The sequence below is a fragment of the Ambystoma mexicanum genome, chromosome 2q, assembly GCF_040938575.1.
Source record: "Ambystoma mexicanum isolate Mex_15411 chromosome 2q, UKY_AmexF1_1, whole genome shotgun sequence".
Classification (NCBI taxonomy): Eukaryota; Metazoa; Chordata; class Amphibia; order Caudata; family Ambystomatidae; genus Ambystoma; species Ambystoma mexicanum.
Window position 1 is genome coordinate 1,391,084,336 of NC_090924.1, and position 24,336 is coordinate 1,391,108,671.

The following is a 24,336-nucleotide window of genomic DNA, read 5'->3' on the forward strand; positions in this document are numbered from 1 at the left end:
AACAAATCATTTAGTTCAGGATGGTCATGTAGGTCAATTATTTCAGCTGTCACCACCTCCTCATCACCACCTCCTCGTCAGGTCCTGGTGATTGACCAACTACCTCCACCTCGGTGGTAGGTGAGTTATGGGAATGTTTTCTTTCCCTCTTTTAGATTTTCTTACTCCTTTAGCCTTTGGCTGGGGCATGGCATTGATCTTGACCAGTGCTGCCCTTGTTTGAGACCTTGTGCAGGGTCTTTCAGCTCTATCTACCACAACCTAAAGCTCTGAGATCATTCCCCAGCAAGACCTTTCCTGGGACATTCCTCTGTATGCTCACTGGAATTCTGACTGCTGTACCATTGATAGTAAGAGTAACAGGTATTACTGGGAACATGAGAGGTGGGCCATCAGCCATTTTAGTGGGGGCCAGAGGAGCTCTGGCAACTTCCTCTGGATCTACCAAGGTAGAATCCACTACAGTTTGACTGCACCCACTATCCCTAAGAGCTGGAGTATCTACTCCATTTATCAGCACACTGTCTTTAAAGTAGTGCTTGGTATTATCTGGAATGCTGCCATAAGCCTCTGAGACTTTAGGCTCCCAGGAACCCAGGGAAACTAAAACTACCTCAGCTTCTATCCCACTGGAGAAGGAGTCTGAGGAGAAAGATGCCCCTGTAATCTCTTCTTCCTCATCGAAGGAGAAGGCCAGATTAGCAGAGTGGACCCCCAAGGTTTTGACCTTACATATGGGATCCCCCTTCACATGGCCAGTTGCTCCACAAGCAAAACAAGATCCACTAGGTCTGTTTACATAGGGAGGCTTACTGTAACCAGAGTTCTGTTTTGGAGGCCGACCTCCACTACCCTGTGAGTTCTCTTGCGTCTTACCCTTATTTTTTCTTTTGTGGCCCTTAGGGGAGGAAGTTTTATCAGTTTCTCCACCCTCCTTATCTTTGGACTTTTTCCCCTCCTCCTGCTTACCAGGATGAGTCTTGTCCTTATGGGACACTCTATGTTAAACCCACTGTCATGACCCCTGCCCCTGGCCCTAATAGGCAAGCCATTTGGGCTACGTCATGACCCTCCATCATGGCCTTAAAGACCTCGCCATCTCACCCAAGACTCTCTTGCAGTCAGTCCTGGCGCCAAAGCTCATGTGTGAAGTGAAGAGAACTTGAGATCTGGGCTTGGCAATGGACATTTGCACAACATGGATGCCCCCGCATAGCTCAGTTCAATGAACGTAGCTATGCGGTCTAGTGTTCTAGGTGTGGTCAGGACTAGGGATACCTGGGATACCTGGGGGCTATATAAACCACGCCCAGGCTGAGAAACATGCTTCGCGTTACTCTGCACTCTGCAGCGTGACACTCACCACGGTCTGCTCGGATCTTCGCCAGCATTCCGGAGCCGAATACCTGCAAGAACAAGAACACCATTAGTATACACTTACCTGTGAGTGAATCCTGCTCCTGTCCACCGCTCTTGGGTCCCCAGAACACAGCATCTCTGCAACGTCTCCTCGATCTCGAAAAAGCCGTAACCTGAGAAGAAAAGGAATGAAAAGTCAGCATTAGTAAGCGTTTTTTGTCCAATCAATCGCACGCTTACCTGGTTTTAAGTCGCTCTTGGCCCTCGTCCACTCCGGGCCTCTATAACGACCTGCAAGAGAAAAGAAACACCGGTTAGCACACAGGAGATCAAGAAGGCGGCGCGTGCTATGCGTTACTCACCGCTCTCCATCTTCTCAGCAGCATCCACTCTGGGACATTGCAGCAGCCTTCAAGGTAGAGAGAGAAAGGTCAGCACAAGAAAAGACCCATAGCGCAGCGCATTGCACTTTCTCTTACAATCTTGTGCACAGCCCCAAGCAGCACAGCACCACTAGACCTCTTTTTGCACCTAAGGAAGAAGGAGAGAGACATTATCAAGGGCAATTGCAAAGTAAAGGACAAACTGCCAAACCAGCAGACTTACCTGAATGATTGGAGTCACAGCAGGTGGGCCCGCACCAGTGAAACAACTAGGCTGCGACGCGCCCATACCAACAAAGCGCCCCTGCACAGAGAAGGAGGACGGAGAGCGCACCATACAATAAAGCAAGGCGAGGAGAGCACTAGGGGGGGGGGGGAGTTGGGTCCAGAAGGGAGGTGGGCTCCAAGCAAGAAGAGGCAGTAAGACTGAACCCAATTCCTGTGTTTCTAGACCCGGTCTTTGGCCGAACAAGAGTCCAAGGGAGGGGTTTGAGGTCAAAAGTGGTCCAACCAGACTGAGTGGCGTCCCTGTGGATATCAGGTGAGCGTTATAGAGCGCAAAGACTCACAAACTGTAATCCACCTGGGCATCATGGAAACCTCAGAAACCGACCAGTTAGCTCAGATGCTGGGGCAGTTACATGCTGAGATGCATTCAGCCAGGCAGGAGACCAACGCCCTGCGGAGGGAATTGATAGTGGCTAAGGAATGCACTGATGATCTGAGTAGGCAACTCCTCCAATCACAGGCAGGACAAGCCCCATTACTGGGGAACGTCTCATCAGTGTCAACGCCATCAACCAATCCGGTACAGATAACCCTTCTAGGAGCAGTTCCTTTGGCCCCACCTGAGTGCTTCAAGGGAGACCCCAAGAAGTATGCAACATTTATGAACCAATATCACCTCCAATCCCTTTGTAGGCCTGGGGCCTTCCCTAATGACCAGTCACGGGTTGCTTTTGTGCTATCTTATTTGAGTGGCATTGCTGCAGACTGGTCGGTACCTTTTGTTAGTCAGGATGATCCTCTGTTGCGTGTCTTTGGGAGTTTTCAGCAGGAGATGGAGAAGCTCTTTGCTCGTCATACCCATGGGCAGGCACTAGACAACAAACTTTTGTCCCTTCGTCAAGGAAACCAAGACCTATTAACATATATAGCGACCTTCAACAGGCTCGTGGTGGAAGAAGAGTGGCCTGTGGCGAAGAGAACTATGCTATTTCACCAGGGTTTACGGGGGGAGCTAAAAGATGTTCTTGCCCAAGTGGTTCATCCACCAAAAGACTGTGCAGAGTTTATTAACCATGTGGTTCAGCATGATCACTCGCTGCAAGATTGAAGGGCAGATCGTAGTAGACTGGACATTCGCCTTATGTACATACGATCAAAGGACAACACCCCACGAGTAACAGACAATTCGGGGGAACTAATGCAACTCGGAGGGGTGAGGCCACCTTTAACCAAAGCTGAAAGGGCCAAGAGAAGGGAGCAGCAGCTATGCTTATACTGCGGAAAATCAGGCCATTTCCTCAAAGAGTGTCCAGTGAAACCGCTGAGGAAAACCGTATTAGCCACTGACAAAGAAAATACGAATGAGGAGTCGGAAAACTCCAAGCCCGGCAAGTGTAGGGGTCCATTTGTCGAGCAAAGAAAGTGAACTACAGACCTCCCATTTTGCGTTGCCCGTGATCCTGATCAACCACCAGCAACCGTCTAGGATGCATACCGTAGAAGCATACATAGACAGCAGAGCAGTTGGGAATTATATGGACCAGGATTTTGCAGCAAAGATGGGGCTTCCTCTATGCCCTAAATCGACCACTGAAACAGTCACCACCGTTGATGGTACGAAATAGCTTCCGGTCCAGTATCCCAATGCACAACAGTCTTAACCCTTCTGTGCCAGGATGGTCACTGGGAATCTTCATCAAGGCGCCCCAGTTTCGGTTGATTTTAGGGATGCCGTGGTTGGTAGCTCACAATCCGTTTATAGATTGGCGTGCAAGGGAGTTGGTCTTTTCCGAAGGCTGTACTCACACTTGTTACTACAAAGGAAAGAAGCCAACAAATACAAGCCCATCTGTCCATGGAACAGCAACAATAACTCTGGGTGTGACTGGTACCCTACCAAGTGAATATCAAGACTTCTAAGATGTGTTTCAGAAGGAACAAGCTAATACCTTACCACCGCACAGGCCATATGATTGCCAGATCGACCTGGTGGGTACCTGGTGCACAAATCCCTTGTGGTCGAATCTATGCACTTACAGAACCAGAAAACCAACATTTGAAGTCCTATTTAAATCAATACCTGGCTAATGGCTTCATCCGTCCTTTGAAGTCACCAGCAGCATCTCCACTGTTTTTCGTGCCGAAGAAGGAAGGAGATTTGACGACTTGCATCGACTACCGCGCATTAAACCAAATCACCATTAAAAATCGCTACCCCCCCTACCTCTTATTCCGGAACTGTTAGATCAAGGCAAAGATGCCCATATCTACACTAAATTGGACCTTAGAGGAGCGTACCATCTCTTTCGAGTTAAAAAGGGAGATGAATGGAAGACCGCGTTTCGTACCAAATATGGCCTATACGAATACCAGGTAATGCCATTTGGACTTTGCAACGCTCCCTTTGCATTTCAGTACTTCATGAATGATATCTTGGAAGAACTAATTGACGTTTGTGCCCGAGTCTATATTGACAATATTCTAGTATACTCGGCTTCGAAACAGGACCACGTCAAGCATGTCAGTTCCGTTCTTACGAAACTCCACCAACACCACCTCTATGCCAAACTCGAGAAATGCTCCTTTCACATCACCAAAGTAGAGTTCCTGAGCTTCGTCCTCACCCCAAAAGGAATCCGAATGGATGTGCACAAAGTCGATGACATTCTAAACTGGCCGTCACCAAGTTCGCTCAAAGGAATCCAGAGCATGTTGGGTTTTGCAAATTTCTACCGCCGATTCATCCCGGGTTTTCTCAAATAGTGCATCCGATCACGTCACTGTTAAGGAAGAGTAACAAGAAATTCCAATGGACGGAAGGAGCAGAAAAGGCCTTCCAAGAACATAAGGTGAGGTTCACTTCCGCCCCAATCCCACGACATCCTCACCCAGACCTTCCATATGTGGTAGAAACAGACGGCTCAAGCATGGCAATGGGTGCTGTCCTCTCGCAAAGGGATCCAAAAACCGGTCAGTTGCAACCTGTAGCCTTCTGGTCACGTAAATTCTCACCACCTGAACTCAACTATGCTAACCCGGATAAAGAGCTCCTAGCCATCAAATCAGCCTTTAAGGCCTGGCGACACTACCCCATAGGTGCCAGGCATACAATCACTGTGATAGCCGACCATCGAAATGTACAATATCTAAAGACAGCGAAGGCTCAATCCTCACGACAACTACGCTGGGCCCTTTTCTTCGTAAGTATGATTACGTGATCACGTTTCGACCCGGGGTCAAAAATGGAAAGGCGATGCCCTTTCCTGTATGGGTATTGATGAACAGGTATACACGACCCCCGATCCAGTTGCCACTGTTAGGGAGAATTCGCATTTATGGATAATTTCCCTCACCTAGTGAGTCCCTCAGCAGCTTTGTTGGATTTCTGGAGTTTATTTTTTCCACCGGGAAAGAGTGTGAGCCTTTTTCCCACACTTACATGTGTTTTGCCATGTGTATTTCTACTGTTTGTGTGATCTTGGGCTCTGGAGCTACACCACTCCATGAGCCCCACTTTTTTGTGTGTTACACAGCACCTTCTGTGCAGTGACACAGGGTTGTCTTTGAGACTTCCCACTGACTCAATTTTTCTGGGGCTGACTACTGTCCTCCAGAAACATGTAAAGTTGCCATTAACTTTATATAGTCACTACAGACCCAGTACACCCCATCTTACATGGAGTATTGGAAAGGGTTAATTCCTACCCCTTGTTACCTGTGCCTCTTGGAGCTTTGTTTTGCTCTCTTAACATTTAGACTTGGCTGGTGGCAGTGGTATCTACCCTAAATTTTCTACCGCGATTATAGTATATAAATGTGGTACGTTTTTGGCTATTGTTTTCTAAACTTTATTTTTTATTGGCATTTTGATATAACAAACAATAAAGGAACTTAGAGACCCCTTGCCCCCCCTCCCTTCATACAACCTGCCCCAAATCCCTCCACCCCTCCCCTGTGTCCAGTTCAGTGCCCCTGCCACGGGAGGCTCCCATTGTTACCTCTGTCTCCTAAACCTCAGAGATGATGCGATTCGTGACCGTGTCACCTGCTGACTCGTTGCCGCCGGTCCCCAGGTCATGGGGTATCATGTCGGGCTGACCCGCACTTCAGGTCTAGTCCCGTCCCCGTCAGGAGCGAGGACCGTTCCTCGGGATCAGTGACCATCCCATCCCCAGCATTGCTGCACTCCATACCAGTTCGTAAGAAATGAACTAGTGTCATTATTCACCATGGCAGTCAGTTTGTCCATCAAAAACATGTGTTTCAATTTTTTCAGCCAGTCCTCTTTTGATGGGGCCTCTGGACTCTTCCATCTCTGGGCCAGTGCTACTCTGCCCGCCCTCAGCATGGTTTCCCACATTCTTGGATATCGATACAACTTCGACTCCTCCGAGGGGAGTCCCAGCAACATCATCAGGGGATTAAGTTGCAGACGGTCCTCTGTAGCTTCCGCTATCTTTTGGCTATTGTATTAGCCTCAAACATAAACCCGCTTGACCAAATACTTTTTATTTTGGCTCCATTCGGACATAGTCGCCATTTCTTTTTGTTAAAATCCTTCTTGTGTTTTACTTTTCACAATTGCCTACTGTTGGGGAAGGGCGAGGGGTTAGCCCCCCCCAACATTTAAGACAAACAGTTCAAGTTAGAGTTAATACGAGCTCATGTTGGATTCTACTCAAGGAAGAGTTGCAAGAGCATCGGCAAAGGCATAGGGGATCGCCCAAAAGCGTGGCACAATCAGTATAATCCTAGGGCGGCTGCAAGAAGTGAATACTAGCAGGCCTACACACGCACCCGTAAAGTCGAAATGGCCGTCACAATTAACTTAGTAATACTCAATATCCAAGGCCTTGGCCATCCCATCAAACGCAACAAAAATGCTAAATAGCATATGTGAGGCCCAAGGGGACATTATTTTCCTCCAAGAAACACACCTCAACATCAGAGAATCTGAGAAACTTCAAAGGGGCTAGGTGGGGACCGTATTCCACTCCCCTCAGCATGGGAAGCTAGGAGTATCCATTTTCAACAATAAAAGGGTCCCATTCCAGACGAAACACACCCTTGCAGACAAAGAGGGTAGATTTATTCTCGCAGGCTTGATACATCATCATCCAATCACACACCTCAACGTATATGCCCCCACATCAGACACCCCGACCTTCTTCGCCAATATGTTTGCGACCTGCGCACAATATTTGAGCAACATTGTGCTTATGGGCGGGGACCTTAACATGACCCTAAACCCGACGCTGGACCGAGTAGGCAATACACCAGGCGGCCCCAGCACACTAAAACATACTTTATGGAATACAACAAACCCCTTAAGCTCATGGCCCTGGCCCTGAAGCAAAGGCAGGGGCGCAAATGATAGTTTCCATCAAAAATAAACAGGGGGCGATCCTGGTGGGAGACGACAATATTAACGCACGGTTCGCAGAATTCTATAAAGAACTGTAAACCGCATCAACACCTCCACAACCCAAGAGATCGACCAATTTCTCAACTCCATACAGATCCCCAAAATGCCCCCGGAACACAAGGCCACCCTAGAGACTCAAATCACGGCCTCAGAAATCTCAAACGCTATAGTCGTACTATCAGCGGAGAAATCGGCTGGACCTGATGGGCTCCCATTCGACTTCTATAAAGCGCTTGAGGAAGGGTTAGCACCACGGTTAGAAGAAGTATTTAAAGAAGCAGCAGCAAGTGGGAGACTACCCCAATCGGCGCTCGGCGCAAATATAATAGTATTCCACAAGGTGGGAAGGGACCCGGAGCAATGTGGCTCCTACAGGCCCATCTCGCTAATTAACGCTGACGCTGATGCTAAAATCCTATCTAAATGTCTCGTCAAACGCATCGAAAACAGCCCACCGAGCATTATACACAAATACCAAACCGGTTTCATCGGCATTCTAGTGATAACATCAGAAGGCTTCTACACATGGTAGCAGGGGACAGATAACCACATGATCTCATACTAGCAATTGACGCCGAAAAGGCTTTTGACAAGGTCCAATGGGAATTTATATTCAAAGTCCTCCCAAGACATGGCTTCCCTCCATACCTAGTCGGGCTAATCAAACTGCTCTACACGGGTCCCACAGCAGCAGTAGTCACCAACGGCATCACCTCCCCAGCTTTTGAACACCAATCAGGCAAGCATCAAGGGTGCCCGCTCTCGCCACTGTTATACGCTCTATCCATCGAACCAATAGCGATAAAGCTACGGGCAGACAAGGGATGGTTAGGCATCATGCAGGGGGGGGACATCGGGTGTCCCTTTACACTGATGACATGCTCCTCTATGTCAACAATGGCCCCACTGTTCTACCGCACATTAGGGCACTCTTACTCGAGACAGGGCCTATGGATGGGTACATTATAAACTAGACCAAGTCTGAGGTCATGTTACTGCGACCTGACATCCAGTGGGACCCTGGCGGAGTAGCGCCATTCCACCTTCAAACGCACCACATAAAGTATCTGGGCATTAACATCAGCGCCTCATTAGAAAACATCAGAGACCTAAATTACCCCCAGAAGATAGCGGGTATATGCCAAGACCTTAAAAGATGGGACAATTTTAATCTATCACTCACCGGGCGCATTAACGCCCTGAAGATGAACTCGTTCCCCAAGCTCATGTATGTTGTCATGATGATCCATGATCCATGCCATGATGATCCCTACCAGCCCTACAACAGCATCAGTGCAAGATCTGGATAAAGCAATCTCCAAGTTCGTATGGAAGGGGAAGAATGCCAGAATCTGCTTATCAGTCCTGCAGGCCTCTAAGGAAAACGGTGGCCTGGCGGCACCCTCGCTCAAGGCATATCACCAAGCTGCACAGCTGTGTTGGATGAAACGATGGTTGAATGCAGCCGACAACTCCAGTTGGAAAACAATGGAAATCGCCTTAATGCAGCCTCTCAACCCAATTGAGGTCATGGCCATTCCCCCAGATATGCTCCCGAGCAATATTAAGAAACATCCCATACTCGGGCCAACATTATCTCAGTGGCACAAGCTCAGATCAGCGCAAAGGATCCAAACGCAGCACGTACCGCCATGGGCCAGCATCAGGGCAACATTGTACCTCGGCTCGAAACACAAAATACACCGAAATCAAGCCCACCTATGGGCCCATACAAGAATCATGGACATATGCGAAGGGGGGACACTGCAGACGTTCCAAAACACGCGCGTAATACTCGGCCTGTACGAAGGCGACTGGTTAACTTATCATTCAATCTGTGCCACCATACTTCGACATGTGGCCAAACCCCTCCCGCCCATAGCTACAGCCCCCTGTGAGTCTGAGATGGGACAACACATCAGAACCTTCCCACGCCTCCGCACCTTTTACCAAATGACAGCCCCGCAGAATCGGGTTCGTATCCACACACTTGCACGCCTCTGGACAGAAGACCTAGGCGCCCATATCTATGAAGAAGATCTCAGGGAATACTTCAAGGACATACTGCTAGTCTCAATAAACCAGAAGAACAGGGAGGTCCAATACAAAATACTACAGAGACTGTATTGCACCCCCACCACACTACACCGGATGGGGATAGCCCACATAGAAGAATTTTGGCGAGAATGCAGAGCCACAGACACGTTCGGACACATACTTTGGCACTGGTCTAGGATCACTCCATACTGGAGGGAAGTCCATGAACAGCTAAATGAATATTGCAGGGGCCATATTGGCATTTACTCCTGAAGTGATGCTCCTTGGAGCAGAGGCCAATGATCAGCATGAAGAGGGGCTCACACGCAAACTTATACACATAATTCTGTTCACAGCACGCAAGCTCCTTATCATTCATTGGAAAGCAAAAACTCCCCCGACCCCGACAGCAAGAAAAGCACTTTTTAGCCAAAACCTGCAGAATGGAAGCAGCAGCCCTCATGGGACATCAAACTCACAACCCCACAAGAGCTCAGAAATTTAGAGAATTAACTAAACCATACATCTAGAGGAAGAAAGGGGAATGATGGAAACACCAGTAACATGGGAAGGCACGGGCAAAAGGAGGAAACACACGCCATTAATATGAACACTAGCATTCAGTGGCGCCACACCACAACAAGGACAACTTGCCTATCAGCACCACACGGAAGCAACTCAGTTTGGGGAAGAGGGGGGTTAGTTGTTGGGGAAAACAGTTAACTGGGCTGCAGAGACAGAGCATGGAAAGATCAACCCAGAGGGAGGTGGGCCAGAGGGGTCCTTAGAAAGGTCTTAGTGCAAAAACTGTTCCGACTCCTTCGATCCCGAACTAGAAATGTGCATTATGTCCTCTTCTCGTATCCATGCATGCACCAGTTGTTGTATCCATGCATGCACCAGTTGTTTGAGTTCAATCGACTATTGCTTTGTCTAGCAAATGCTAATAAAAAGATGTTTAAAAAAAGACTGGAAACAGAAGCCTGATACGTTTTATTCTCCTCCTCAGATTTAACACATTACCATCTAGAGAATACACAGGGTCGTCTTTGTCGGGAATAGCTATAGAAGAAAGACTGTGTAGACATTGTAAAGGGGGGGGGTCAGACATCTACTTACAGGATGTGTGAAATTACAGATATGGTACCTCAAAGGCTATGGAAACTTTGTATGTGATCTGAATATGATTCGAACTGATCAATTTTGGTCTGCCATATACATGGCAGAACATATCATTTATACTGGTATTGCCGTCTATATTTGGAAGAGAGCAATCCAAATTGACGGAGGGGGGTCACCAAATCTAAATTTAAATCGCAAACTATGAGATCTTCCATAAAGCTAAAATAAATATGTTAAGGGTGACAAAGAGGCATCTCATCTTAAGCCAAAATGACATATGCCAAATTTACAATATGAAATGTTTTGTACAAAATGTATAATATACAACATTTTAAAATCATTTTTCTCTTCATGCCATGTATTTTATTATTTTTCTTATTTTCCTATTTCTGTAATTTCATGTGTTTTTAACTTTCTTTGTAACAACGTGATCCTATGTTATATAGTGTATAAGGTTTTAATTAACAATTTGCACTTTCAACTAAATTTAAACAAAAAAAGAAATAGGCTTTTAAAGTGACCTTCCCGTCACACTATATCCTCCCCTATGTGTACATGCTCCCACTTTGCCCCTCTGTGCCTACGTCTTGAGATTGTTTGTTTTACCATTTGTATTATGTTGAGAGCAGGGTGTACCTGCTAAGAAATTATTTTGTCTTGTGATATACCAGCGCAGGGAGGTAGAGTGGGTGCATGTGATTCTAGACAGCAGCTAAGACCAGACTTGACTATTTATTTTCTATTTCTAAGCCTTTTTCTACGTAAGTTAAGTTTGTCAAACATGCATTGCACAGACTAGATAACAATTTGTGTGTGCGCGGGTGTGGTGAGGGTTTTGCAAAATGCAAACACATTTATGAGCATGGCTTGTCCAACCTGTGATTTTTCGCAAGTTTGATTATCTATGCCAGGGGTATACAATTCAAGTTACAAGCTAGTAGCTAGGCATAAAAAATCACTAGCCCCTTCAAATCTCAAGATATACACAGTGCGCCATTTCTTACTTGCCAAGAGACAGTAACCACTAGGCAATGGCTAGTGTCAAGTGCTCATTTTGGGGCCAAATCTGTGTGGTACTGCTTTGTGAAAGCATGCACAAAATTGAAGTAGCAGCCTTTCAAATATTGTCTAAGAGACGATTGGCTAGAAAATCGAATGTTGTCCCTTTTCCTCTTGTGGCATGCATCCTCACAGTAGTTATTAGCATTTTGTGTCCCAAGGTGTACTACTCTTGAATGGATATTGCAATCCACCTAGCAATGTGAGATTGTGTATCTGGTCTGCCTTTTGGGCCAGCTGCAAAAGACATGGAAAAACATAAGTTTGGCAAATATACTCTGCTCTGTCCATGTAGAAAATGATAGCCCTTCTTACATGTAATGAGAGTAAAGAATGTTCAGCTTTAGATTGAACTTCTACTTTCTTCCAAAAGTCTCAATCGACTGGTTGAAATGAAACTTTGGTATAAATGTATGTGAAAACATAGGATGTGCCAAATGTTGGTGCTGATTTCCTGTGCGCCCTTTATTTGTTTATTTTTATTCATTGGATATTTGTAAGACACCTATACAACAAACAGTGTTCAAGGCGCCACAAGACAAAAAATGGGGGAAACAAGGGCGAAGATAACAATAGCGGTCCTTCTAGGCCTTGTGACATTCGGATCGTGCAAGTGCAGTAACGAGAAGTGAGAGAGGGAGAGGGGGCAGTGTGCCCGAAATGCAAAGAGCTAGGGTAGTAAGGGATGTGCCGGGTAAAGAGGAGAGAATGCAAGTGAAAGGGGAAGTGGGGGGGCACAGGTGCTAGGCGAGTGCTAAGTGGAAGCCAGGAGGGCAAGTGGTAGGGATTGCATGAGGTGAGGGTCCACATGCTAAGTGCAGGAAGGGGGTGAACTGGGCGGGGAACCAGGCAACCAGTTGGTGCAGCAGATGGGGGAGTTAGCAGATGAGGGAGAGACCATGCCAGATGGAGGTTCCTGCGGAGGAGAGAGATCCACCCCCCACTCCCTGCTTAGAGAAGTGTCTGATCTGCAGAGAGTTGGAGGCAGAGGACCGAAGGGCTCAAGTAGGGAGGTATTTAGGGAGAGAGAGTTGAATGTAGAGGAGTCCCAGGCCCCAGAAAGCCTTGTGGATTATGCAGAGGTCTTGAACTCTATCCTAGCAGAAACTCGGGGCCAATGGAGAGATTTTAGGGCTGGTGGCCTATTCTGGATTACTTTATGGGGGCGAAGCGAGGACAAAGGAAGATTGAGGAAGAGGCTGTTGCAGTAGTCGTGCCTATAGAGGACCAGAACTCAAGAGACATTGAGTTTCTGGGGATGCCTCTGAGGAGGTGCAGCTGATATTGGGCCCTCTTGGCATGGTTCGCGATGTGAGGGGAGAAGGAGAGAGAGTCAAAAATGACACGAAGGTTTTTTTCCTCACAAGAGGGTGAGGGGGGCATAGAGGGTGGGCAGAGGGTAAGAGGGAAAGAGGGAGCTGGGTTCACAATCAGAAGGATCTCAGTCGTACTGGCATTAAGGCAGAGATCACTGGCAGCACACCATACCTGAATAGTAGTCAAACAGTCCGGGATGAGAGAGGAGCAAGAAGAGGTCATAGAGGGAAGCTTGAAGGAGAGCTGCATGTCGTCTTCATAACACTGGAAGTGAGGAGAGAAGGAGGAGATCAGGTGGGCCAGAGGGGCAAGGTAGATGTTGAAGAGCCACGGAGAGAGTATAACGCTTTGAGGGACGCTGCAGGTGGATCGAGTGATAGGGGAGAGAAAAGGGCCTTGTTGAACCTGGGAAGAACGGTCGGAGAGGAATGAGGTGAGTGCTCGAGGGGTAGAGGGAAAGCACCAGTGGCAAAGGAGTGATTAGAGAAATCGTCCAACGCAGGCCCAAGGGAGGCAATGTTGTCCTTGATAGTTCTGGAGGAGCAAGGGAGCACCCGTTTGGAGGAGACTTCCATATAGAGGACTTGTCTAAAGGCCTCATCCAGTGCTATCGGAGAGAAAGAGGAGAGTAGAAGGGACTGGGGAGGGGTCAAGGGAGGCCAGGCCTGAGAGTTGGGGAGGGAGGAGAGAAGAGGAGAGTGAGGACAGAATGTCCAGAGTTTTGGTTGCGAAGTGGGATGCCAGTGAAGTACAGAGAGTCAGGGATGGTGGAGGGAGGGGCAACACTGCAGTATGATTGGTGAGTTCCTTGCAGTTTTTTTTAAAATTTGTATTTATTGAGTGCTGACATTACAACATATTTAACAATAAACCTTGTTGGCAGATTTTAAACAGTTTGCCTGTGTTGTTAGTGGCCCCAGAGATGCAGGCTTGGATGTGGTTCCTCTTCTTCGACCGGATGGAGATTCTTTATTGCCTTTGGAGAAGGAGAAAGTGACAAGCAAGTCTGTCAGAGGATGTGTCTGATGCTCGCCACTTCTGTTCAGCAACTCTGCACTTGCATTTCTGAGAGGCTAGGTCAGAGTCATACCAGGTGTTGCTCTTGGGTGCAGGCGTCATGCAGATCCTCATGACAGGGGCAAGGATGTCCAGGGTATTGGTGATAGAGCGGTGACGATTAGCAAGGGCGGAGTCAGTGTGGGAGTCCATGGTTGGAGTGGGAGTGTAATGAAAGTGACGGCAAAAGCAGCAACAGACACTCTCTTCATCGGTCGAATGACAGAGAAGGAGACTGGCAGTGCAGGCAGAGGCTTATCCGGGGAACCTAAGAGATCCTGGTGAGAGAACAGGAAATAATGATCAGCCCAGGAGAGAGGTGTAGTGAGAGGGTTGGAGATGGGGATGTCTGAGGAGATGAGAGCATCCAAGGTATGTCTGGATGAGTGTGTCTGACTGGAGGGATGAATGATAAGGCAAAGAAAGACGCAGAGGCTGTGGAAGAGCCCAGTGGCCCAATCAAGTGAGTCAAGGTGAATACTGAAGTCTCAGAGGAAAAGCTTGGAGGTGGAGTCAAGAAGAGAAGTGGTGTAACGTCAGACCACTCTGAGGAAGAGGGAGACCAAACCAGGGGTCCTATAGATGGTAGCGAAAGTCAATGAGAGGGTTGGAGAGACACCAAGCCTCCAGACGAGGCATTAGAAGGAAGAGTAGGTCTGAGTGGGAATGATAGTAGCAAGGACCCATTCAGGGAAGATCAAGGCCACTCTGCCTCGAGACCAGTTTAGCCTGGGCTTAGAGAGGATTTTGTAACCCTCAGGGAGAAGTGTGTCAAAAGCGGTGACAAAGCTGGCAGTGAACCACGTCTCTGTGAGAGTGAGAGCATCAAGGTCAAGGTCTTCAAGAAGGAGACAGATATCAGAGGAGTTTTTAACAGCAGAACAAGAGTTGAGGGTAGCTAGGTGAAGCTGGTTGCTTCCTTTGAAGGTCTTCCGAGGGGTGAAGGGATGTGGTACGCCCGTTGGTTGTGGAGAAAGGGCACGAGGGGTGACCAACGGAGGAGTGGCAGGAGAAAGGAGGAAATTGATGAGAGAAGGAAGACGCCTATCAAGAAAGAAGAGGTTGGCTGAGAGCCCTGGGCCATGATAGTGCCTTTCTGATAGACATTAATGATGCACTTAGAGGATGAGAATCATGCCAAGAGTACTTCCCATCCGGTGCCACCATTAATGGGCGACAAAGAGAAAGGGGAGGGGAAAGAGACCATGGGCCTCATTATGAGTGTGGAGGTAGCCATGCTGCTATTTGCAGCATGGCTACCTCCAAACTCGGGTCCGGGTTCCTTGAATGAGGAATTACCGGGCCATTCCAACCTTGGAGGACCCGGTAATTCCTCATTCAATTTACCAACCCCCATTCCCATTCGAGCCCGTTAATAACAGGCCCGTTGTTAGCTCCCTGGTCCCCTCGTGGGACCCGGAAAGGACGTCTGGTCTGACCGGATGTCCAGAGCGGGTCCCGCGAGGGAACCTCGTAATAGGGCGGAATGGTTTAACAGCAGCGGCACCATTACCGGCGCCGTTAAACCCATTCCGCAAAGGTCCTAATGAGGCCCCATGTGGGGGTAGAGGGAATGACAAAGAGGATGTCTGTAACAGTCTGCCTGGTGGACATCTTGAAATAGGTGTCAGCGATGGGCAGGCCTGGGTTGTAGACCAGGAGATCTTGCTTGAACTTTTTCCTTCCAGGCTTCGAGAGAGATGTAGGAAAGGTGATAGAGTAGCTGTTAGAGTAAATAGGGGAAATGGAGAGGACAATGGAGGGAGAGGGCAGAGAGATGGAAGGGGAATGGAGTGAGACGGAGAAACAGCACAAAGCACAATGAACTCCACAGGCGGTCTAGCAGCAAGACAGGCACACACTAGTCAGGTGTACGAAATGTCCCAGGTCGCCGAAAACAGGTGTTGCGTTGCTCCAGCAGCAGGAGGGGGCGAAGCCCCTGGGCCAAGCACGAGGGTGGAGTGATCTGCGGCAACTCTTGATGATGAGGGTGACGCAAGGTATCCAATATCTAAGCCTGCAGGGACTTCGAACAGATCCAGGTAGCGCCCTTGACCTGGAAAGTCTATTAGTCAATGATTAGAAGCCAGGTATCTTTCAGTGTTCGGTCAACAGGAATTGTTTTCTCCTGGAGCCATACAGATGCCATGAGATTCCTTCTGCGCAGGATTTTCTGCATGCTCTTGGGAGATGAAGGCCGGCTGATCCATTAGTTAGTACATAAATGCAGTTCCAGTCATCTCCAGCATATCAGAGTCTATCTGCTTCTCCCACCAATTCCAGCCTATAATGTTCTCTTGCTATTCAGTCTCCTGGTGATCCGACTGCATGGCATATGCTGCCCAACTTTGAATATGTTAGAGCTTTAAAGTATTCTGCTTTAGCTTTTTGCAAGAGGCGGCCGAGGCCTTAGAGTGCTCATGGGCAAACACAGATGTCACACCTTGGAGTATCCAACCAGCGGATTATTGCACTTACGGCACATGTTTTAGAATCCAGTGTTGGTGGGATGGGACCTGTCATATGTACATGTTATATCAGTCATTCTCTAGGTATAGAGATCGCACAACCTGACCTTAGTAGGCCATTATAAAACCCCATCAGAGGTCAGCCTCAAGCTCAACATATGAATCAAACGTCTTCTTTTTTCAGTGCCATATCGACATTCAGCAATTCTCAGTGCCCATGCCACACATTTCGCTGTGTATTCAATACCACATGTGGTATCATTCAACTTCTTGTTGGATTAATCCTCTGCACCCATGCTGCAACTGATGATCCAGTGATGGACAAGGAAATGCTTCTTGTACTCCTAGTTCTATTTCATGTGTATTTTTCTCACATTTGTGAACAGCCTGTAGGAGTTTAGCTCCAGAGAACAGAATTAGTGAGGACTGTTATCCTACCCCTAATGCCAAAATGGACTGACTCTCATGTGATATTGCTATCTTGGTTGTCTGAGGGTGGCAAGGCCCTGTCTGTCAAACATGGCTATCCGTTCATTTTTGTCCCTATTTTCCTGTTTCACCAATGGTTGGAAACACTTCAGATTTAAAGCTGATGCGCTTTTTGCAAGTACAATTAAACAAAACATAAAGAAAGCGAAGCCAGACAGACAAGTGTGTCTCTTCAAAGAATAGTGGATGGACTTGAATGTTAAAGAGTGTTCACAGAACCTGGGACTAGGCAAAGATATCAGTGTTTATGAATATTAATCACTGCGTGACAGCGTATAAAGTAAGCTCTCTAAGATGGAAGTACAAATCAGGAAAACATACAAATGGTGATGAAAGATGAACCAAGATAGATTGCCCACCTTGACATGCTGTAGAATGGTTTTCAGGGTGATGTAAAGCTGCTCTGGATCTTTGGGCTCTTTACTTGAAAGAAAACACGAGAATACATGTTACGTTCTTAGAGTAACACCTACGTCACAAGTAAAATGTTGATTGCAACTGTGCATATGCTGTTGCTGAGAAAGTGATCTATGGCAAAGAATGTTGTAATTATCAATTCAGCAGCCACAGTGATGTGGTGGGTCTATTACACCAAGGTGCCTCACAATTGACAGATGCAATACCAGTTTTTCAGACTAAGTTCATTAGGACCAACAATGAACTGGCCGGACTTTACCAGTTTTCTGACACTTCTTTAGGACCTAGCAAGCTGACAAGAACACGGTCACTCCAATTCTGGGTAAAATTTAAATCGCTATGTCACACTTTCAAAAATTAATAACAAATCTAAGCCTGGCTGGCAGGAATAAGGCTGCGAATAATGATTACATTTGAAGGCAAATGTTACCCACATGCTCCGTAAAGCACGCAGTAGCAAAAGCTGACCGAATGGCATTAAGGTTCCTCAATGGGTGAGGTGCCTTAATGGGTGAAAACATATGCATTAACCTGTAGTGAATAATAGGTTGAACTAGTATTCATCAAGTCCATTTGCTTTGGTGCTAGGATTGCATTGAAAGTTTTTTTGCGATCTGTATAATCCAGACAAGCTAAAACACCATAAAGAAGGTCCTAAGGAAACAAATAGTTATGGAAATACCCTAAGTAGTAGATTAAAAAACATCATCTCCCGGTTGAGATAACATATTGACCTGAAGAGGCAGCTGCTGACATAATTCCAAATTCCAATAGTTGTAGAAGTCTCAGAACCAGCGCGTTATTGGCCATGAAGGTGCTATTGTTATTAGTGGAAACCAATGGATTGGTGGCATCGTCTGGATTATGTTAAGAATCAATGGGAGAGGGGGAAAGGCAAGAGGAAATGACTGTCCACAAGGCATACAAACGCATCAACCACTATGATGCCTATCTCCTTCCACATTGTTTGTTTACATAAAATGGTTGCACTGGCAGGTTCTGTAAGGATCAGGTCCCTCAATGCATTGAGGAATGGGAGGAGGGTTCTGGGTGCCAATATGAAAGCCTTTACCTCTAGGAAATCAATATGAGTGATTCTGTTATCTAGACCCCATCATTGGTGACATGTTAGGTCACCTCGTATAACATCCCATCCCAGAAAGAAGTCCTTGGTTAGTCTTATTCGTGGTCCTGGGGACTAGAAGGAGGCATACACGGTCAGGCTGGTCTCCTATTGCCACTGGAGAAGTTTCTCCCACACCGCTGAAAATAATCAGAGTGTGTGGCCATGTGCCCCGACACTCACTTATAAGGAAGAGCTGATGCATAATTGTCCCAATATTCCTGCAGTCCAGAATGTGATCTGGAAGAGAAAAGCCCCTGGCCAAGTGACTTTCCAAGTCGAACGGAATGCAACCAAGATTCAGAGGGGGAATCAAAGTGAATTTGCTGCCATTCAATGATAAGCCTCTTCCAATGACTAAGCATTAAGAAGCCAGTTGTCCTAATACCTTTCAGATTCAAGTGCACTGCTACTGCAGACGTGACCTTGGGGAAATCATGGGGAACTGTGTTAATGCTAAATGGAAGTCCTGACGAGAATATAGAGAACTATGGTGCACAACCATCCCCCTGCTAGAGGAATCTGGAATCTGGACGGTATTATCACCGCCATGAAACCGTAATAGAGTCACGTATAGGTCCTACTGCAAAACTGAAGTGTGCCCGAAAGCTTTGTAGGAGACACTTTAGTCTGTACTTTAGCCCTGTTTGGTACCTCAGTCTTATAATAATATTATTGTGTTCTTATAAAGTGCTTCATGGTGGTTTTCACTCGATTCCAAGTGCTGTTATAACAGGCCTTATAACCCCCTTTTATTGTATTCGACTATTCAAACCTGCAAAGTGTAGGCTGCCCTAATTTTATATACCAGCAGTTTACTTGTGAGCTATGCACCGGGTGATACACCCCCTAAGTGGAACCTCTAACTGGACATTGGAATTAGTTCCTGCATCTCAGTATTGCCACTTGTACAAGATCAAAATGGCATCTTAGGGTCCCCCATAGTACAGTATAAGTGTTCCGTAGCCTATGCCTCTACAGCCCCCCAAGACCCTGCTGTGATAACCGATCAAAGGCTGGGTTTCGGCCAGGTTGCCATTGAAAACAAAAATACTGTAGACATAGCTTTGCTTGTGATGGAATCTCAACGCAGTGATGGAAGTGGTCATTTAAAGACTTCTTTCCATCAATCTGCTGTAATTAATCAGGAATAAGACTTGGACATAGGAATTGTTGTGGTTGTTGTTATAGACCTTTATTAAAGGAATAGAACGTTGGGGAAAGACCTATCTTGCCCTATCGCTAAAAGGGGTTTCCCTGCCTCAACAAAACTAAATGATGTCGGTGTCAGAATGTCCAAAAAAAAGTGTTCTCCATCTTGTGTCCAAAATTCTAACCTGGCCCTTACATGCTAAAATCAAAATAAGGTGCAAAGGGATAGTCTTTCCACTGGCCATCTGTAGCTTTTTCCAATGTTCCAACGCAAACTTCCAAAAGGTGCAAAAATAAACAAATAATCAAAGTTCCACAAGTTTGCACAATTCTCAGGAGGGGTGTCCCCTTCCCCTGAGTTGCTCAGGTTCCTTTAAGTTCAAACTCAGAATTCTCAGGAGATATTTTTCTTCGCCTGTGTTCTTCAGATACTTTCTAGTTTACAAACACAATAGTTCAAGGGGTATGATTCCTCCCTTGGGTTCCTTTTCTACAGAATACTCTTTTCCAGCTCAGGGGTTCTGAATCCCCTTTCTCCTGGTGTTCACACATTCAAGAATCTATCTACTTTCACCATCTATTATATATTTGGGTGCGGGTCCCAGACCTGCAATTAATTCACCTGTGCTTCTCCTGCCAGGACTTACCTTATTTTCTTCACTTTGCTTTCCCCACTATTTTCAACTTGCCATCTCAGGGGGTATAGTTGCCTCCCCCTGGATCTCACACACCAAGGGTTTTCCTTTCTCTCCTTGATTACCACAACTTCATAATCATTGTTCTTTTTCTCAGAATATGCAATTTTCCAGTCCGGGGGGTATGGCTCCCTTTCCCTGGATTCCTCAGCTTCTTTACAGCTTAGTATCACAGTTCTCCTTCACAGAATATGCATATTTCCAATCCAGGAGAATGGCTCCCTTCCCCTGGATTCCGCAGCAGCTGTACAGCTCACAAGAACAGTTACTTTTCTCAGAGCATGCATTTTCTAGTCCAGAGTGTATGACTCCCTTCCCCTGAATTTCACACACTCAAGGGATTCTCTATCTCCCCTTTATTCTTACAAACTCATCACACTTCGAGCCCAGTGGGTATGGCCCCCTTCCCCTGGACATCACCCATTCAAGAGGCTGTCCTTCGTCTTCTTACTTCTTATACTTTATTCGCAATTTGGTGAGGGTCGCAGACTCACAATCACATTGCCTGGTATACTCTCCTGCCAGGACTTTCACAATGTTCACTATATAAATTGGTGCAGTCCCAGATTTGCAACAGGTTACCTGGTATACTCTCCTGCAAGGGTTTTCACAATGTTCACTTTATAATTGGGTGTGTGTCCCAGACTTGCAACAGGTTGCCTGGTATACTCTCTTCCAGGGCTTCCTCCACACGTAACAGTTTGACTCATTCAGCCAATGGGTCTTTGACCACTCTTTCATCTATTTCACTCAGTAACACTCTTGGCGTCCCAGCTCCCGTGCTCGGGTAATCTGTGACTGTCTCTGTATTTCCTCTGTCTGTGGTATATGCTGCGAAGCACCCCGGTATCCCACTTCACCTCTCTGGGCTCACCCGTGTCTTGTTGCTGCTTCGGTGTTCTCTGCGGCCTTCGGCTTCTCCAGCAGGCCACCGCCTCCTTCTGCTGGTGTTGCGTCTACTCCCGGGTATTTGCTGTGCCTTGGTCTCCTCTCCACAGCGTCTCCTGCTGCAGGCCTCTGCGTGGCGTACCTTTGACCTAAGAGCTTCCCGTGACGGCACCGGGAGGAGTTCTGCTGCCCACTTCTGCAGCGGGCTTCTTCATCGGTTCCCGACACGCGTCGTTTAAAGTGTATCTCCATCTTCCTTGCAGTTACAGCTTTTTAAATCCCTGGCACCTAACGGATCCATCTAACCACTAGAGTATGCCACTAGCTCTGCAGCTTTAATGTTCTGCATTACTCCTGTGCTCTTCCTCGTCTCAGTTGTTTTGTAAAAAGTATAGGAAAGAGCCCTACTGTCAGTACAAAGTGGATGGACTGAATCTATGTCACAATATGCCGTACATGTTTGGGAAATCTAAGGGTTGGTGTCATACCATGAGTGGAAAGGGGATACCATGTTCCTGCCGGCGAGTCTCCTTCCCTCCCATGGGTGTTGTCTCTCCCCATATGGTCCTCCCTCAGGCAGCCACCCCCAGGGTTGGGGCCAGGTAGCGGCTGCCCTTCCCTGGTCGTATGGGAAGAGAGTTTCCCCCGTAGAGGGAGTGATGACATTGCTAGATTCATCACACTGCCTTGAGCGAAGAGCCCTTGTGGAGAGTGTATTGCAACCAGCACACAAGGGCCCAGTGTGATTTGACCTGAGACACTCTAAGCAGACAGGGTTGGATGTATGTGTGCAAGAAGAACTGCTCACAAACATACAACGTCTGCCTGCCATGTATGAGGAACAGAAGCAAAAAAGAAAAATGAATTTAGAGGTCAAAGGTGCCTGGTCACAGAGCCAGAGCAGTGCACCTGCCCATCCAGGCAGAGAGTAGGATTGACAGTTGGAGCATGGGACATGCGAAAAGGTGACTGAACGTATGTGCATAGCAGATATCACTACATGCATTATTTGAAATAACATGGCTTATAGTAGGAGGTGGGGTCTGCTTAGTGTGGGGTTCTTAGTCTCTCAGAGGATTTCAAAGTTATATTGCTTGTTCACATGGGGACAGGTTTGTAGGGGTTTGAGGTGTTTCATAAAATCTAGATGGTAGGTGGTTCTGCCCTATGGAATGATCTTGTGGGAGTTTAGTAGGTTAAGATATCTGGAGGCTCAGATCTAGAGTTTGCAAATACGTTTACCAACATTCCTATAGCGATATATGGTGATAGGTCTCAATCTTGCATTACACTGTACATAGTACACAGCAGGACAGTAACATTCCCATTTCTGGATGCTTTATAATTGTAGAAGATGGTGGAAGAGATTTGGGAAAGTGATGCAACATATGGTGAGCAGGGGGCACGAGGTGGATCAGAACCCGCTATGGGGTTGAAGAGGAGAGGGAGCCAAGAACCTGCTCAGGAGATGGGAGGAGCAAGGTGGAATCCAGATCCAGCCCAGGAGTGGGGAGGATGTCATGTCAGAACATAGCATATGAAGAGATGTTTTAACAGTTGTATTTACTTGTGGTAGGCAGAGTTGGAGGAACGCTTAGTGGACAGGGATGCAACTCCAAAAGAGAGATTCTAACAGTGGGAAAAAGGTTAGAGAAATCAAGTCTTAAGATTGGTCTATTCTAATAGGTCCCAGTGTCCATTCCCTATACAAATTCACAAGGTTCCTGGGCAACTGCACCCAGGGGAGCAACCTTCAAATCACTCAGAGGCTCTGGGAAATTATGAGTGTCCCAGCTCACCTCTTCGTATATGCCTTTGCCTGATGAAATTCAACGTCAAGTGCGTCCATGGGATTCTGTGGCATTGATGCACTGCAACTAGGTGAAGACCTGTAGCATCAACCCCTTGCAGTAGGGGTCCTTGATTTCTTGTGAGCCAAGACCTGTAGCTTTCCCTCCTGTCCAAGAGGATCTTCTGGATTGTATTTCGTGCTGCCCAACCCCGATACTTGCCAAGCTGCAGTGGTTTTGACCACCCATCCCCCTTTGCCCTTCAGCCAAGGATGCAAACTTCTTTTTTAGGGCACTGGTTGTGTTGCAGCTGGCACTAGTATCTGGGGTAGAGCCCACATCAGGCTATTCTAATGCTTCCACTCTCAAGGCTTGGTGTCTACTAGCCTTTAGGCCAAGGTTCCCTACTCCAACCTTCCCGGTGTGTGTGGCTCACTTGGCTTAGCCACTTCCGATTTTGTAACCCTCCAAGTATGTGGCCAATCTGGCTTCACCACCATACGGTCCACTCTCTACAACGTGCCTCCCTCCTCTCTTCGCTACATAGCAGACTCTCTAGAATTCTATCCTTGTACCCTCAAAGTCAGGAGGCTTCCACCTTTTTCTTTACAGCTAATCGTTGCCACTGATCTCAATGAGTGTTTTGGTTGGTGTGTCTGTATCCCTGTTCGTGTGATGGATGTTCTACTGATTCCACCTACTGTCCGTATGTCCGCCCCTTAGTTTCACTTAGAATGTGCTGCTGTGTCGGTGCTAGTGAATGAATTTGGCCTTCAAACTGCCCCCCATGGTCCTAAATCGCAAAGCCCTTGCCAACCATTTTGGTAGGCAAGGGCTACAGGGTTGTCACAGTGTCCAGAGCTCCAGCATCTGCCATGGAAATGGTCCAGGTAAAGGTACTTGTGCACAACCTGCCTGTGTGAAGCGTGTGTTCATTCTGTTGTTTTTCTTTTGTTCTGTTCCTATGTGTTTTTTGTCAAAGAGTAACTTCCTGTTCCTATTCTGTTTAGTTACTTGCAAAGAGGGTGAACAATCAGAAGGCCTCACCACAAGTTGGGTGGTAGCCCTTAAATTTGGCTGTAACGGTATTACCATTGCATTTAATGGCTGGCCCTATCACAAGTCTGGTGTATTTACCCCAGCTCGTGCTGGTGGCAAACAGAGCAAAATAATTCCCATTTTCAGTGTAATTACTGCCAGCGGCATTACTGCGTGGTAATTGCACTGACAATTCCCCAACCGATGGACATTAATGCTAATATAGTTGGACGGTATTACAGCCCAGATACCGCCCAACTCGTGATGAGGCCCAGGGTAATTAAAGCCCC

General features: G+C 47.1%; 1 protein-coding gene across 5 annotated transcripts in view; it reads right to left on the reverse strand.

Moving 5' to 3' along the window:
• The window catches only part of KAT2B (lysine acetyltransferase 2B), a 942,804-nt gene that overhangs the window by 32,647 nt on the left and 885,821 nt on the right, over positions 1–24,336 (reverse strand). For 2 of the 5 annotated variants that reach the window (XM_069648872.1, XM_069648873.1), the window contains exon 16: positions 17,303–17,361. The exons of 1 other annotated variant lie outside the window; for it this stretch is intronic. In XM_069648872.1, the coding sequence (XP_069504973.1) occupies positions 17,303–17,361 (59 nt within the window). Of the gene's footprint in view, positions 1–17,302; positions 17,367–24,336 lie in introns of all 5 variants that reach the window. 2 more of the 5 variants (XM_069648870.1, XM_069648875.1) reach the window with 1 other exon arrangement.